The 17,254-nt window shown below is 25.1% G+C and overlaps 1 protein-coding gene across 1 annotated transcript; it reads left to right on the top strand.

Moving 5' to 3' along the window:
• Window positions 1–1,122: 1,122 nt before the first annotated feature.
• LOC112796555 (probable arabinosyltransferase ARAD1) lies at window positions 1,123–7,482 on the top strand. Its single transcript, XM_025839055.3, has 3 exons — window positions 1,123–2,158; window positions 4,995–5,360; window positions 6,309–7,482. The coding sequence occupies exons 1-3, from the start codon at window positions 1,238–1,240 to the stop codon at window positions 6,483–6,485; spliced, it is 1,464 nt and encodes a 487-aa protein (XP_025694840.1). The 5' UTR covers window positions 1,123–1,237; the 3' UTR covers window positions 6,486–7,482.
• The last annotated feature ends 9,772 nt before the right edge of the window (window positions 7,483–17,254 follow it).

The raw sequence follows: 17,254 nt of genomic DNA, 5'->3' as shown, positions 1-17,254 counted from the left end.
ATGGGTAAACGGGCTGGCCCGATGGGTTTAACCCATTTTGACGGTCCTAAAGCTACCTTATGCTTGGTGCCCAAATTTACTTGAGGTGCAAGATTATTTAGAGTCCAACTTTACTTGAGGTTCAAGACTACTAAAAGTCAAAGTTTACTTGAAGTCTAAAACTACTTGGAGTACAAAGTTATACCAGTTAACTTTAATTTTTTTCTATAATTAATAGAATTAATTCAATAAATTAGGGGAGCTTCTATTTATTTACACATTCATGCACTCTAAAAAGTCTTGGTCACACTCACGCACAGAAACATGAATAACAAATCCATATTGGGAGACTCTATTTTTGTTCCAATAATTTTAATTTTTTTTTTTGTTATTTAAATTCTATTATTTTCATTTAAGTGCATGTCAATTTTTGTATATTTTAATACAAATCTTTTAATTTTTTTATTTGTCTTTATTCTTTTTTATTTTTTGTTTTCTATAATTATTATTTTTTTATATTTCTATTAGACACCATTGCTAAATCTTAAAAGCAACCTATAAAAACCTATAAAAGAGAATAGTATTTACTTCTGGTATTAAAATCTTTGATATAAATTTGGTCCACATCTCCCATCGAAATCTAATAATCAAAATCCAAACAAATAGAAAGAAATTTAGTCTCATACTAACTCTTTTTTATGAATACAAAATAAAGTAATATTTTGTTCACTTTTGTATACTCAAATCCTTCATTTTACACTTTATTTTCTAATAGAAAGATCAGATAAATTTCCTTGTGTTTCTATTGTACTAAAAATAACATATGTAATGGAGGTGTATGTGAACATAAAATATTTCTGATATATTGTCAATTATTTCTAGCTAATAATAATGTCTGTCAATGTGATCCATCTTTCATAATGTAGATAATGCAGAACCCTATATCGACCTTTGCATTTACATTGAAATGACTCCATTGCCATTACTTCGTCATATCCATAACCATTATAATAACAACAGGGAAAGAAAACAACAGAAAAAACACATGATTCACACACAGAGCAACATTTTTCTTTCCATATTTATTTGATGGAATGCAAAGAAATTAATAAGCAATAAACATTCCATTCACTCTTCCCCCAATATATAAACATCAACAAACATGCACTAAACTCGTAGGGAAAAAAAAGGCTCTTGTATTTATCTACGATCGTTCTTTAACTTACCAACTGCAGTAACTAACTTTTGCAAAAACCAGATGGCGGAGTTTGAAGGAGGAAACGGTTCAAAGCCCAAGAGACCTAGCAGAAAGCTCACGTGGGCTTCGGTAGCCCAACCAGCTCTCGAAAAGGCGCGAAAATCTTCCCAAACGCAAATTCTAGTAACCATCTTCTTCGTAATCTTCGTCACTTGCGCACTCTTCAACGCCTTCCCCAACCGCCACACCACCATGCCAGAATCCGAATCCGACGACAACTCCGGCTTTGACATGACAGTGAATTTCGCCTCCGCCAGCCAACCCTGCTCCGACGCCGCCGCCATAGCCACTGCAGATTCCTCGTCCTCCGCCATTAAGGTCTACATGTACGACCTTCCCATTCGGTTCACCTACGGTGTCATCGCCGCCCGGTCCGCCTCCCGAGGAGGCGGCAGGCCGGAGAATCTAACCTCCCTGAGCTACCCGGGACACCAGCACATGGGAGAGTGGTTTCTGTTCCTGGACATGAATCGTCCAGAGTCAGATCGGGTAGGGTCACCGGTGACCCGGGTGATGGACCCGGAAGAAGCGGAGCTGTTCTACGTGCCGTTCTTCTCGTCGCTGAGCCAGCTGGTGTCGACGAGCCAACAAGGTGATGGGTCGGAGGCGGCATACAGCGACGAGGAGACGCAGGAAGCGCTGGTGGAGTGGCTGGAGGGGCAGAAATACTGGCAGATGAATGGAGGGAGGGACCACGTGTTCACGGCGGCGGACCCGAAGTCGCTGTTGCATGTGATGGATAAGGTGAAGAATAGTGTGCTTCTTGTGGTTGGGTTTGGTAGGTTGAGAGGGGATCAGGGTTCTCTGGTGAAGGATGTGGTGGTTCCTTACCCTCATAGACTCAGAACCTACGAGGGTGATCTTGGTCTCCAGAATCGTCCCACCTTGCTTTTCTTCATGGGTGCTCGCTTTCGAAAGGAGGTAATATTCTTTGGGAGTTATTTAGATAAACATGTTTAAAACGCTTTTGTTTAGATGTTTTTTATTGATTAAAATTTAATATGTATAATTAATTAAACTATATTATGTTTGTCAAATTAATATAATCAAAAAATTAATAAATCAAATTTTAAATTATTTAAATTAATATTTTTTTATAAAAAATTAATATAATAATTTTATTATAAAAAACGACTAAAATAATCGTATTATATATATTTTTAAAAATCCTAAATACTAACCGGCACAAAGAAAAAATGGTTAAAATTTAGCGTCTTTTAAATATATAATAATAATAATAATAATATTTTAGTTATTTTTTATAATAAATATATTATATTTATTTTTTATAAAAAAATATTAATTTAAATCAGTGCAATGTATAATTTATTAATTTTTTGTCGAATCAATTTATTTAATCTAATTTTGATAAAAATAATATAATTTAATTATATATATATATATTAAATTTTAATTATTAAAAATATCTTAACGTTTTTTTTTTTTTTGAGTAGCTCCCATATTCTTTTTCATTCAAAATAGAATATGCACACAACCAAAAACTGACCTAGAGGGAAACGAATAGCGGCCTTAGTCTCCCTCCAAAATTTTAAGAAACTATATTTATATATAAGATATGAATTTAAAAAATAAAAAATATTATGTCATTTAATAATTTTATATGTATTATTTTTTATTATGTGATAAATTTATGTCTTAATTATTTAATTTAATAATATTTTTTACTTAACTAATTTAATATCATACTCTCAAGTCTTTGTACCTTTTAAATTAGTTTTTATATAATAATCTCTCTATATTTATTTTAAAAAAAATTATTTATTTTTTATATTAATATATTTAACATTTATATTATTATATTAATAATGACTTACGTAGTTATATTTTGGTAATCATATTATGTATTTTAGATATTATTTTCTTATAAAAAATACTCATTTTTTTCTTAAATTTACGTTGTTAAAAGAAAAAATTTTATAAAGATATTTTATATCTTGTATTCTATAAGAATAATGTGTCTTTCAAATAATTAATAATTTATAATTTATTTTTAAATTTTTTAAAATTTTGAAAGAATTAATTTTAATTAATAAGATATGTAATAATTTTTAACTAAACATGGTATAAATTATTGGTATATAATAATTTTATAATATACTGTTGATATTATTATATTTCTTTTATATAATTAGCATATTAAAAATAAAATTATGAAAAAAATTCTAATTATATATATATCTTGATAAATCTTTTAAAAATCTAACTCTAATAATTATATGTTAATTATTTTTATAAAATAAACAAATTATCTAAAATTCAGCCAAATGATCTAAAATTCGGCCCTCCTTATTAAAATTTCTGGATTGGTCCTGCACACAACAATTATCTTCATATGAAATTATTAATTAAGAACTATTAAATGATTTGATATTTATGATTAAATTATTATCTAATAGTTTCAACTAATAACTTCACATAAAAATAATAGCATATTTTTTTCTATTTAATGTTATACCATCAACATAATTCATATTTTAATTTACCACTTAAAAACTAAAAAGTCATCTATCAAAAATATTTAAAGATTAATAAAAATAAGTTAAATAATTTAAAATTATTTTATTTTACATTTCATAATTACTACTAAAATAATTATATAATATTAAATATAATTAATATACAATTATTGATATTATATATATAAAATTATAAATTAAATTAAATAAAATAATTAAATTATTATTAATTATTTAAATACATAAATTTTATTAAATAACTGTATATATACAAAAAAATTAAAAATTTTAATTCATCCTCCTAATTATTCTCATGATTTCATAAACTCTTAAAATTCACATCTCATGTAACTTCTACTATCCGTTTCCTTTCATAATGTTCTTTTTCAACACCTCTCTCTTGATTTGTTATGTCCATCTCTATTCTATAGTACACAAATATATATATATAGACGGATCCAGAAATGATATTATAGGGGCCAATAACACATATAATATTAAAAATTATGTAAAAAAATTATATAATATAAGATGTATTATAAAAATATATTGACAGAGAATATATTTTAAAGTAAAAAGAAATATGTATATACTTTTTACTAACGAAATGGTTGATTCTTCATATCATAAAATTCACCGATAATGGAATTTGTGTAAAATTTTTCAGTAATTTTCTTTTCAATATAATTAAAAGAAAATTATCAAGAAATTCATCTTTTATTTTGTTTCTAAGTTATTTTTCACAATATTCATAGTTGAAAAAGATCTCTTAATTGTAGCAGTTAAAACAGAGAGAATTAATACCAAATGAATAAAAAAAGACGGCTACAAGGAAAAAAAAATTCACTTTATGATATTTAAAATTTTTTATTTAATTAAAAAATATTAGTAATAATATCTTTTTTAGATTTCTTTAATATTGTTACTTACTTTTTAGATATTAAAAATTATTAATATTTAAATTAGACTGGATTTTATTTATACTAGATTAAATACTAAATATTTTTTTTAAAAAAATTAAATTATACATAATAACTTATTACTCTTAAAAAAAGTTGGAGGGGTCGAGGCCGGCACTCGCCCCCGTTATGTCCTTATATATATATATATATATATATATATATATATATATATATATATATATATATATTTGAATAAAGTTTGCCGCCTATAAAATAAGTGAGTTAACACAATGCATGTGTTATACTACAAAAAAAAATATGGTCTTGATCCATGAATTTTATTAAGAGATTTGGTATTTTGGTTATTGATTTTTGAAGGAAGGGAGAATTCGCGATGTACTGTTTCAAGTCCTCGAAAATGAACGGGACGCTATAATAAAGCATGGAGTTCAATCGACAGAGAACAGAAGAGAAGCATCAAATGGAATGCACACATCAAAGTTCTGCTTGAACCCTGTTGGAGACACTTCAACTTCTTGCCGCCTCTTTGACTCCATAGTTAGCCTCTGTGTTCCGGTGATCGTTAGTGATACCATTGAGGTGCCCTTTGAAGATACCATTGATTATAGAAAGATAGCAATCTTTGTAGAATCTGCTGCTGCTGTCAAACCTGGATATTTGATGTCACTGTTGAGAGCAATTCCTCCTGAGAGAATTGTTGAATATCAAAGAGAAATGCTAAAGGTATATGTATGTATACTTTTAGTCGTACTAGTCGAAAATTCGTGCAATAATGAAGAGCATTTTAAAGTAATAGAAAAAAAAACGAAAATTTTTTATTTATTAAATCTTAAAATTTTAACACTATTTTTAATAATAAAGAACTTAATTTTGATGCGTTGTTATTGTAATGCAGTTTTATTTGTATATCTAATTATCTGATATCACATCATAAAAAAATAACTACTATTTTTATTGACTACGTAAATAATCATTTAAAAAGATGGATGTGATTACATAATATTTTATTAACTCAGTGCGTTAAAATTAAACTTTAACATAAGTATTAATTAATTATTAGTTTACAAAAGCTATATCTTTAGAATTGTTAACAATATCCATATCTTAGTGATCCGTACTTGACATATCATAATTATTTTACAATTTACTAAATAAATTATTATGCAAGATAATATAATATAATTATTTTCTATATTTGTGTAATTTTGACAAATTTTTTAATATCCATGTTAACATTTCAAAAGACAATTATTCTTAAATATATAGTTTGTTCTTATTTATTTGTGGTACTCTAATTAATATGCAATGTGTGGCATGTACAAAGATTGTATACATAATAAACATAAAATATTGAAAAAGTTTGAAAGAGCTTTGTACATGGAAAAGCATCATATAGTTAATAGATTTTTTGTTTTTGTTTTTTGGTGTCTTCACATAGTCAATAGATTCAATGAGAAAACATGCTGTCAAAGGAGAAGATATTTGCTTCATACTTTATAGCATAGGGTTTTCCAATTCAATATTCCACATGAGTACACTGTTTTTATGCTAGCTAGTTTCTTTTTTATCTAGCTTGATATTAATATGTTTAAGCAGTTGAATTTGATACGAGCAAGTTACTTTGGATTTCTTTTAAATTTGCTTTAGCAAGTTTGATTTATATTATTTCAGGTAAGACGATACTTTCAATATGGTGTATCAAATGGAGCAGTGGATGAAATCTGGCGCCAAGTTACAAAAAAGTTACCATTGATTAAGCTAATGAGCAATCGTGACAAAAGGTTGGTAATAAAGGAATCAGATTGTTCTTGCGTATGTGCAAATCCAACTACTAACAGAACTCCATAGCATGCTTTCTCGAACAAGAAAGAATGAGTTTTTGAGTTTTGACAAATAAAGCTTGTGACTCATCACTTTTATCCCACATTAAATACGATGAAAAATGTTAATTTTTTCTGCTACGTGGAGAAAGATTATTGGCTTTGAGTCAAATACATCTTGAGACAAAGGCCTTTCTTTTTTTCAACAACGTCCATGTTAATAGTGCTATATGGCAAGCACAAGTTCTGATATGTTGTGGTAGATGCAAGTGTGGGAGCATATAGATTTATTTACATATGAAGTTTATTATGATGAAGAAGGATTGAGTTATACCTTACTGTATTGTACACGTGGTATATAATTTCTAAGAGTAAATGATTAAATTTATTTTTAAAAAATTACTAATTTTTTTAATTGGTCTTTTAAAAATTTTTTTAGTTAAATTTATCTTTCAAAGATTTTAAGTTAATTACGCTGATTTTTTGTCATTTTTTTTATTGATGGTATCAAAATTTGTTAATGTGACACGTTAAATAACACCGCAATACACACTTAAAAATCCTAATTAACTATTACTATGATAGGTTCATAAAATTAAATGAAATCAAAATCTAATTAAAGGGACCTTGAGGCATTAAAATTCTTCAATTTGAAATTGATTTTATCTAATTTTATAAACTTATTATGTTATTCGTTAATTAAGATTACTAGGTGTATGTTGCAGTACTGTCACTTAACGTATTAGGTATGCAAACTCTAACACCATCCATTAGCAACAAAAATAACAGAAGAATTAACATGACTATATTAAAATTTTTGAAGGATAAATTTGATTAAAAAATTTTTTTGAGAACCAATTTAAAAAATAAACAATCTTTCAAAGATCAATTTGATCATTTACTCATAATTCTAATAAAAGTATACTTAATTTTATTCATTTTATATTGGCCAATAATGATAATGTATTTAACTTTATAGTTGGTTAGAATTCATGATAAACAATTCAATAATAAATTTGATATTCAGATTTATATTATATATCGTATATATAATAGTGATTATTTATAGCCTAAAGATATAATTTAATTATAATGACAATAAATTGATTAAAACAAGAAATATGGGTGTTAAAGTTTTTTTTATCCAAAACAAATTTTAAAAAAATAAACAAACAATAAACAGGTCAATATGTATAATCCGTTGACTTGTTGAGCTAGTACTAAATTGGCTAGAACTAAAATTAGAGGTATTAAACTAAACTACTTGATATAGAAAAAATTTGACTAATTTAACCCTCAGATTTAGACAATCCAAATCTAAATGGGTTGGGTTAGCTTGATTCCAAACCTTACAAAAGAAGCTAAGGTATTCACCCAATTTTAGTTCAATTAGATTGGTAAAATAATTAGTTATTTGTTTATTATTTAATTAAGTATAATGGATTCGAATAATTATATATATATATATATATAATAATTTATTATTAATAAATTATTGAATAAAATCAAAATTTGTGGTGAATCAGTCATTGACTTAATTAACAGCAGGAATGAATCTAAAAATTTTAATATGCGAAAAACTGAATTTTATATTTTTTAATTATCTTTTTGTTTTATTTTTTTATTATATAAAAACAATTTATGCATGAATTGTAACAACTAGGTTATTTTTTTAAAATATTTATCAATGTATATAAAAAATCATACAAGTTTTTAGTAATTTTGTTTTTGACATTAGAATTATATAAAACAAATAACAATATTAATAGTACGTTATAAAATTATAAAATACCAATACTTTGTTAGTTTGTTTAATTAGAAGTTGTTATATATTTTTTAATTAAAATTAATTCTTTTAAAAGTTGTAAAAATTTAAGAACAAATAAAAAATTATTAATTATCTAAAAGAGGCCACTCAAATAGAGACGCTTAAAACATCTTTTTTTAAAAATATATTTATATTGTATTTTAATTGGTTTCTGTATAATTTATTCGGTGTTCTTCATCACATATTATTAAATTCCTCAAAAGATTTTCTTTCTAAAAACAATAAAAAATATTTAATTTGGACTAAAACAAAAAAGGTAATAAATTAACTATTATATTTTTTAAAAGATTATTTACATAAAAAAATATATCACATTCATCAATAAATATATATATATATATAATTTTTATAAATAAAAAATAATTAATTTTTATTCGTATAATATATAAAATAATTACTATATTATTATTATATTATAGATTAAAATTTACTAATTTAAATTTTGTTTTTATTTTTAATATAAGCATTTGAAATAAATAATTTTTTTATAATAAGATGTAATATAACAAAATATATATAATATTAATTAGTTTTTAAAAAATTCTGAAAAGATGATTTTTTCTAATAAAGTGTTATTAAAAAATTAACATTATAAAAACTAATTTCAACCAATATGATATAATAGGTTATTAAATATATTTAATACAAAACACATTGAATATAAATTTTTATTGAGTTTAAATTTTAAATAATTTTTAATTGAATTTCGAATATTTTTATTTTAAAGAGTTAGAATATATTAACACCATTTTTTGGTATCTTTTTAATTGAGTCTTTGATTTTTTAAATTATAAACCGTATTTATAATTAAGAGTAATGTTTTAACACCACCAATTAGTCACACATATAAAAATACAAGAACAATTCTATTGTCATAATTATAATCTAACTTTATAAGCAATGTAATACAATGAAACTATATATAAGTAATATAACTAAATTTTATCTACATCTATAGTCACATTTTATAAATAATATAATTAAATTATATTTATGTTTATAATAAAAATATGAATAAAAATACAAAAAATTATCAGGAATGGTTAATTTTTTTCGTTCATAATGTTTTTATTATTTTTGTTCTGAAAAATTTAATTATTTTAATAATTAATTATTTTTTAAAAAAGATAATTGAATAACACAAAAAAAAGTCTTATTAAGAGTAATTTATTTATATATGATTAAAAAATAATTGAATAATTATATATGGTAAAAAATTAATATTATTAAAAAATAAAATTAAAATTTATTTTAAAATTAAAAATAAAGTTTATTTAAAAATAAAATTAAAAATCATGATTTTTTTCTTTTTTCTAAAATTTATCTACGAGTAATTCTATAAATATTTTATGATGAATAAAAATATTAAACTCGTACTAAAATTTATTCTAATAAAATTTATTTTTATTCTACTAAACGTTAAATAAACTATTGAAAAGAATTTTGTTTCCTCCATTAGAGAAGAATGATAAACTTCCATACTTCTATTATGTTATGGCAATAATTTGGCCTGTTATTTTTAAATGTAAATAATAATAATAATAATAATAATAATAATAATAATAATAATAATAATAATAATAATAATAATAATAATAATAATAATAAACAAGTATATCACAGTAAAAAAGGAAGCACGTTACCAAATAATTTATCATTCGAATTATATATGAATCAAATTGATAATATGAGAGCTAACACTACAAAAATCGATAACAAAGTTAGGGACTTACAAAACCTTTCTTAATATCATAGAAAAAAAACGTTTATATTTGTGTGATATAAAAAATAATTATCAGATTATTATTATTATTATTATTATTATATATATGAGGTAAAAAGGTCAAACTGTTTTAAAGTAAAATTTTCTTTTAATATTTGATTAAATATTTTGTATTTAGTACTTTTTTTGGCACTTTCCCTTAGTTAAAAATATAATCATTATAATTTTTTAGTTATTATTGCTAGGGGTATTTAGAGATGAGATATAGCTGAAATTTCAATCCAATCCACACTAAACTCATTAGATCAAATTCGATATTCGCACTTTTTATGTTTGGATCAGATATCAAATATATCCATAAAATAAAAAATATTAAAAACTTTTATTTTTATAAAAAAGTCAATAATTTTTTTTGTTTACTTTTTTAAACATATTTACTTCTATCTGATTAGAGTGTAGACACCCCTAACTACTACTATAGGTTCATTGTTGCAAAAGAATGCTTCTTTTATTATAAACCATTATTAGATCTTAATTACTATTAAAACAACTTGATTATCAATAAAGAGATAATACTTATTATTATCGGTCTATGAAATTATGTTCATATTTCAATCCATAGTCGTAAAAATTGAACGGGATCGGCTGGTTCGACCGAAAAACTAGTGAACCGGACTAGAACTAGACTAGAGTCCGGTTCGGTTTACTCCTTGGACCGTTTAAGGAATATAACCAGTATGAACCGGTAAGAACCGGTGCAAACCGGTCTAACCGAACTGGTCTGCTTGAAAAATTTTATAAAATGTCTCCACAAGGTCTCAAACCAAGAACCTTGAAGCAAAAGCAACCTCTACTTGTCACTTAGCCATTGCACTTCTAAAATATAGTAACCTCTGCTTACTATATTTGACAAATATTAATTATATAGTATACATAAATATCTAATTTAATTTAATTTTTGTTTTTTCTATTTTTAAAATTAATTATATTTTAATTATATACCATTATTAATATAAATATAAATTTTACTAAAAATTTATTAATTTACTTGATCTATTTTATTGCTAGTATTGTGATTAAGGTTATTTGTTTTGATGTTAGTGTTAAAATCTACTAATATTATAGTTAGATGATAGGTTTTGTGAATTAATTTTTTTTTATTGTGTTAAAATAAGATACTATTGTAGTATTAAAATTTTATACTTTTTTTATATTAGTTATTTTTAGAAGTTGAGACTTGATTCTTCATAAAATATTAGTGAAGATATGTATTTCAAATTTTAATTTTAAGTTTTTAACTATTTTATATTTTATATTTACGTGAGACCAATTTTATCGGTTCAACCAGTGATTTATTGGTTGAACCAATAAACCAGTGAACCAGTAGTTTGACCGGTTCGATCACTGGTTCGGTTCTAACAACTATGTTTCAATCTAATTTCAAAAAATTCGATTTACTCAATTTAGTCTCCCAACTTAATAGTTATGACTCACATTGGTTCCTAATCTTATTTTTGTCATTGTCTCACAAAATCGTTAACAACATGCTGAGATGGACTAACGACTGCTACATTATACATTCTAGCGACTATTTGATGTGACAATTGAAATTTTTTTACCTTATTTTTTTCAACTAAACACTAAAAATCCTAATTTGAGTCACGGATACTAAGTTAAAAAATCAAACTAAGTAAATTAAAACTTTAAAAATCAAATTAAAGCTCGAATATAACTTCAAAATAGAACTTTAACTTATGTAGTGATTAATTTAAATGAGAATCAAATAAATCAAAATTCAACATAATTTTTATCAATGTTTTCAAATTCAAAATTTCTATACCAAAAATAACTAGGATTTTTCTTTAAATTAAAAATTTAATGAAATAGTGACTTTAATTATCTTAACCAATGTCCTAATTAATTACTTTTATGTCTTAAAAAAATTGTATATGAGAAGAAAATAATTAATTTGTCTACTTTAATAAATAGTTATTTTACTAAAATGAAAGAAACTATTTTTTTAGAATTTTTTAAGAACTAATTAATATTATATATATTTTGTTACACTACATTTAGTTATAAAAATTTTATTTATTTCTAATTCTTATATTAAAAATAAAAAAAAAATTAAATTAGTGAATCTTAATCTATAATATAATAATAATATAATAATTATTTTATATATTGTACGAATATAAATTAATTATTTTTTTATTTATAAAAATTTTAAGAGGCTTGATCTTGTTATATATATATATATATATATATATATATATATATATATATATATATTATATATATATATATATTTTGAATAATCTTTTAAAAAAATCTAATAGTTAATTTATTACCTTTTTTGTTTTAGTCCAAATTAAATGTTTTTTTATTATTTTTGGAAAGAAAATCTTTTGAAAAATTTAATAATATGTAATGAGAAACACTGAATAAATTATACAAAAACCAATTAAAACACAACATGGAGACATATTTAAAAAAAGATATTTTAGATATCTTTATTTAATTGGCCTCTTTATCTAAAATTATCGGTATCTTTATAAATACAAGATATAACTCTCAAAATAAAACAACAGTTAAAATAAGTTATCATAAAAAAAGTAAGTTAAAAAGTTTTCCTTTTAACAATATATGTTTCGTAAAAAATTAGCATTTTTTACAAGAAAATAAAATTTAAAGTAGACAATGTAATTATAAAAAACATAATTTTGTAAGTCATTATCTCTGTAGAAATGAGTATATAAAAATTAATTTAAAAAATATAAAAAATTTAAATGTGTAATATTAAATTAATTAAATAATATTAATGAAAAAATAATTAAAACTTAAACACACTACATTATTAAAAAAATTACGTATATAATCATTAAATATTTTATATTTTATCAAGCACATATATATAGAATTTAATTTAATGCACTGTCAACTTAAAACTATTTTATACGTACATCAGTTATATATATAATAATATATTAACAAAAATATCTATCTTTATATATATCCTCCTTTGGATCCCTCCCTGTTTGCCCGGTTCGAAGGCACCGATAGAAATAAAAAGAGCATTCACCCATTTTTTCCAATAATGAGACAAGACATATAGCATTGTAATAAATAATCATGAAATAGCTGGCGTGGAGGGTGGCAATCGCCCCCTTTAGCTCCGTTAGATAAACCAACTCTTGGATCTGTCCATCCAACCTCACTTCTTCCAACGGCTTTTTTATATAAATAAATATATGAAAAACTTTATTTTCAGGAATACGCATGGATTGAAATATTTTCTGAAATACGCATGGCCAACTCAAGGTATCGTCCACGAAATGGAGTTGTCCATCAACTCACCCCCAGCACCCGCGAAATGGAGGGGATAGCTGCAGAATCCAATTCACCTGCGGCGGACACGAATTGGAGAAACAACCATTTAGTGGCTGCCATCCACGAAATGGGGAAACCAGGGATGGTGGACACGAATTGGTGCACTTCATGTGTACCGTCCACGAATTGAAATCGTAGTCATTAGGACATTACAAAATTTTATAGTATTCTTAACATCTTTTAAGCCATTTTATAAATTATTTTGCATAGAATAAAATATTTTTTGTAGTATAATTAAAATAAATTTATTAAAAAAATATTCATGAGCTATAAGAATGGGCAGAAGAGTATTATTGTATAGAATTCGAATTGTTTACCATATAATTCGAATAAGAGCGAACTTCCCCATGCTTAATTCGAATCATGTAATATCTCACCATATAATTTACAAAAAATTATTAAAAAATATTCATGAGTTATTAAAAATGGACAAAAGAGTATTGTATGGAATTCGAATTGATAGCTGATTAATATTTTAAAGAAGTCTCGTAATTAAATATTTTGTTAGCTTTTTTTAATGCATGAAATAATATATATATATTTTTTAATTATTAATTTTTTTAATAAATTTTTTAATAAATTATTAATTTTTTTAATAAATCAGTGTTTGATTCGAATTACTGTATGTGTGTAATTATTAGTGGGGGTGTGCGTGTGTATGTAATTCGAATCATGGTGATTCAAATTACACCCTGATTTATTAAAAAAATTTATTAAAAAAATTAATAATTTAAAAATTAAAAAAATATATTTTATTTCATGCATAATGCTAACAAAATATTTAATTACGAGACTTCTTTTAAATATTAATCAGCTATCAATTCGAATTTCATAAAATACTCTTTTGTCCATTTTTAATAACTCATGAATATTTTTTAATAATTTTTTTGAATTCTAATATATGGTAAACAATTCGAATTCTATACAATACTCTTCTGCCCATTCTTATAGCTCATGAATATTTTTTTAATAAATTTATTTTAATTATACTACAAAAAATATTTTATTCTATGCAAAATAATTTATAAAATGGCTTAAAAGATGTTAAGAATACTATAAAAATTTGTAATGTCCTAATGACTACGATTCCAATTCGTGGACGGTACACATGAAGTGCACCAATTCGTGTCCACCATCCCTGGTTTCCCCATTTCGTGGATGGCAGCCACTAAATGGCTGTTTCTCCAATTCGTGTCCGCCGCAGGTGAATTGGATTCTGCAGCTATTCCCTCCATTTCGCAGGTGCTGGGGGTGAGTTGATGCGCAACTCCATTTTGTGGGCGATGCCCTTGAGTTGGCCATGCGTATTTCAGAAAATATTTCAATCTATGCGTATTCCTGGAAATAAAGTTTTTTATATATTTATTTATATAAAAAAGCCTCTTCCAACCGTGCTACAAAGTACAACTTGAATATTCTTTAAATTAACCAAGAAACTAAAAAACACTTTATCCTAGCAGTAATAATAATTTGTTTATTGTTACGTAGAATAAAGCACCGGGAGTTGGTCATCCAACATTTGAATATTTGTGTTCATCAATAATAATCTCTCACAAGTTACATATAGCATATATAGGCAACCAACCACCTGATATTATCATCAGTCCAAGATATATTATAATAAAATGATCTATTCAAAAGTAATTGGAAGGTAAGCTAACAAAAACAATTAGTTCTCCAAACTTGAGTTACGTTGAATAATTGAAACTAAAACATGTTATGTGTCCTCACACTCTCTAGGAAGCTCAATATAAGATCATGTACCATCCTTTGGCTTCTCATCCAAAGCAAATTAAATTAAATCAACTTACACACATATATATCCTATTCTCACCAGTTCATTGAAATCATGGCCTCATCATCAAGAAGATCAATCACGGCCTCATTCCTTGTTGCTCTTATCACCTTGTCAAGCATGAACATGAGCCTAGCAGCTCGCCATCTCTTGCAAACAAGTGCAATACCCAATTTGCCCCCTGGCATCAACATTCCAACCTTGCCAAAACCAACAGCAACATTGCCACCTCTGCCCTCAATTCCAACATTGCCCTCAATTCAGGGAAATGTTCCTCCATTGCCCACCATACCATCACTGCCACAGCCATCATCATCGCTACCGAAGCCGGTGACGACTTTGCCTCCTCTTCCTGCTGGCATCCCTACCATCCCAACAACAATCCCACAGATGAGCCTTCCACCATTGCCAAACATGCCCTCAATCCCGACCACCATTCCCTCCATTCCCTTCTTCTCCCCACCACCTTCACCTTCTGCCCATTAATTCAAATCTTTCATTTCTTACATGCAATATGGATGGTATTCCTTACGCATGGGGCTATGCATGTGAGAGTATTAGAGTTTTATGATGATTGATGTTATCATTATTGTTATATCTTTGTTGTTTAATTTGGTGTGAGAAACAGTGTGTTCCTCTTTTTAATTTCATGAGTTTATTATATTGGTATTGCTTTTGTACTTTTCTCTTATACATCATTAATTATATTTAGATTATTATGGCTTTATTATCATGAAATTATTATGACGATGTCTTCTTCTTTCAACTATTCATTTATGATTGAACATGCCTCCTAATATTTGGTATAATGGAGTAAATAGTTAAATTAGTCTCTGAAAATTCATTTATTTTTAAAATTGGTTTTGAAAGTTTTTTTTATTAAATTTGTTTTATAAAAATTTTAAATTAGTCATGTTAATCTTTTTATCATTTTTTTTATTAATGGTATCAAAATTTGCTAATGTGACAGGTTAAGTGACACTCCAACGGATACTTAATTGATTATTAAGATGATTAGTTTATGTAATTAGATCAAATCAATTCTAAATTGAGGGATTTCAATATCTCAAGTTCTCCTCTCAATTAGGTTGTGATTTGATCTAAGTTCATAAAGTTATTATGTTAATAATCAATTAAAACTCCTAAATGTGTATTAAGATGTCACTTAATGTGACATATTAGTATATTTTGACATTATTAACAAAGAAAGTTGAAGGACTAACATGACTAATTTAAAATCTTTAAAGAATAAATTTGATTAAAAAAATCTTTCGAAAACTAATTTAAAAATAAATAATCTTTTAGAAACTAATTTGATCATTTATTCACTTATAATTCATATTTCATCATTAAATGTAGCAATCTATATTGTCGGATCAATATTTTAATAAAGGAAAAGTCTAGGAGGTCAGCAACTTTTGTTTTTTCTAACCAGCACTTAACCATCAAAATAAAAGTGAATGATCTCACACTATTAGATGTAATCTCACACCATTAAAAACACTATTGATAACCAATTGATGGCTACAAAACACCAAAATTGTTAGCCCCTAGCATTCCTCTTTAATAAATTCTATCTAACTTTTTTAAAATAAAGAATAATTTACTTCTTGTAGTATGTTTAATAATTATTGAATAAAATTGATTTAAATTTTAATTATCTAATTAATTAACCATAATATGATTTTTTTTTGTAAATTATAAAATTACAAGTCATCAAAATTTTCTAAAACTCTCTCATAATAAATCAGAGAGAAAAGGAATTACATATACACACAAAGACGGACCCAGTACCAAAGATGAGGGCACTTGCCCCTATATTGTTTTTAATTTTTTAAAAAAATATAGTTATATATAATATGTTTCATTTCAAATTTTAAATGATCCCATTACAAATAAATTAAACTCAATTCGCTAAAGTTTTAAATTTACTTTTTTCATTCTCTATTATTTTGATTATTATTTAACGTAATCAAATTTAATTCTTGTGTTGTCACTCCTTTATTCCTTTAAACCCTCTTTTTATTTATATTTTTAATTTTTTTTCTATTTCTTTTCTAA

Source organism: Arachis hypogaea, chromosome 4, assembly GCF_003086295.3.
Source record: "Arachis hypogaea cultivar Tifrunner chromosome 4, arahy.Tifrunner.gnm2.J5K5, whole genome shotgun sequence".
In the NCBI taxonomy this organism is placed as follows: Eukaryota; Viridiplantae; Streptophyta; class Magnoliopsida; order Fabales; family Fabaceae; genus Arachis; species Arachis hypogaea.
Note: the sequence above shows the minus strand (reverse complement) of the source record. Positions and strands in the feature narration are given on the sequence as shown.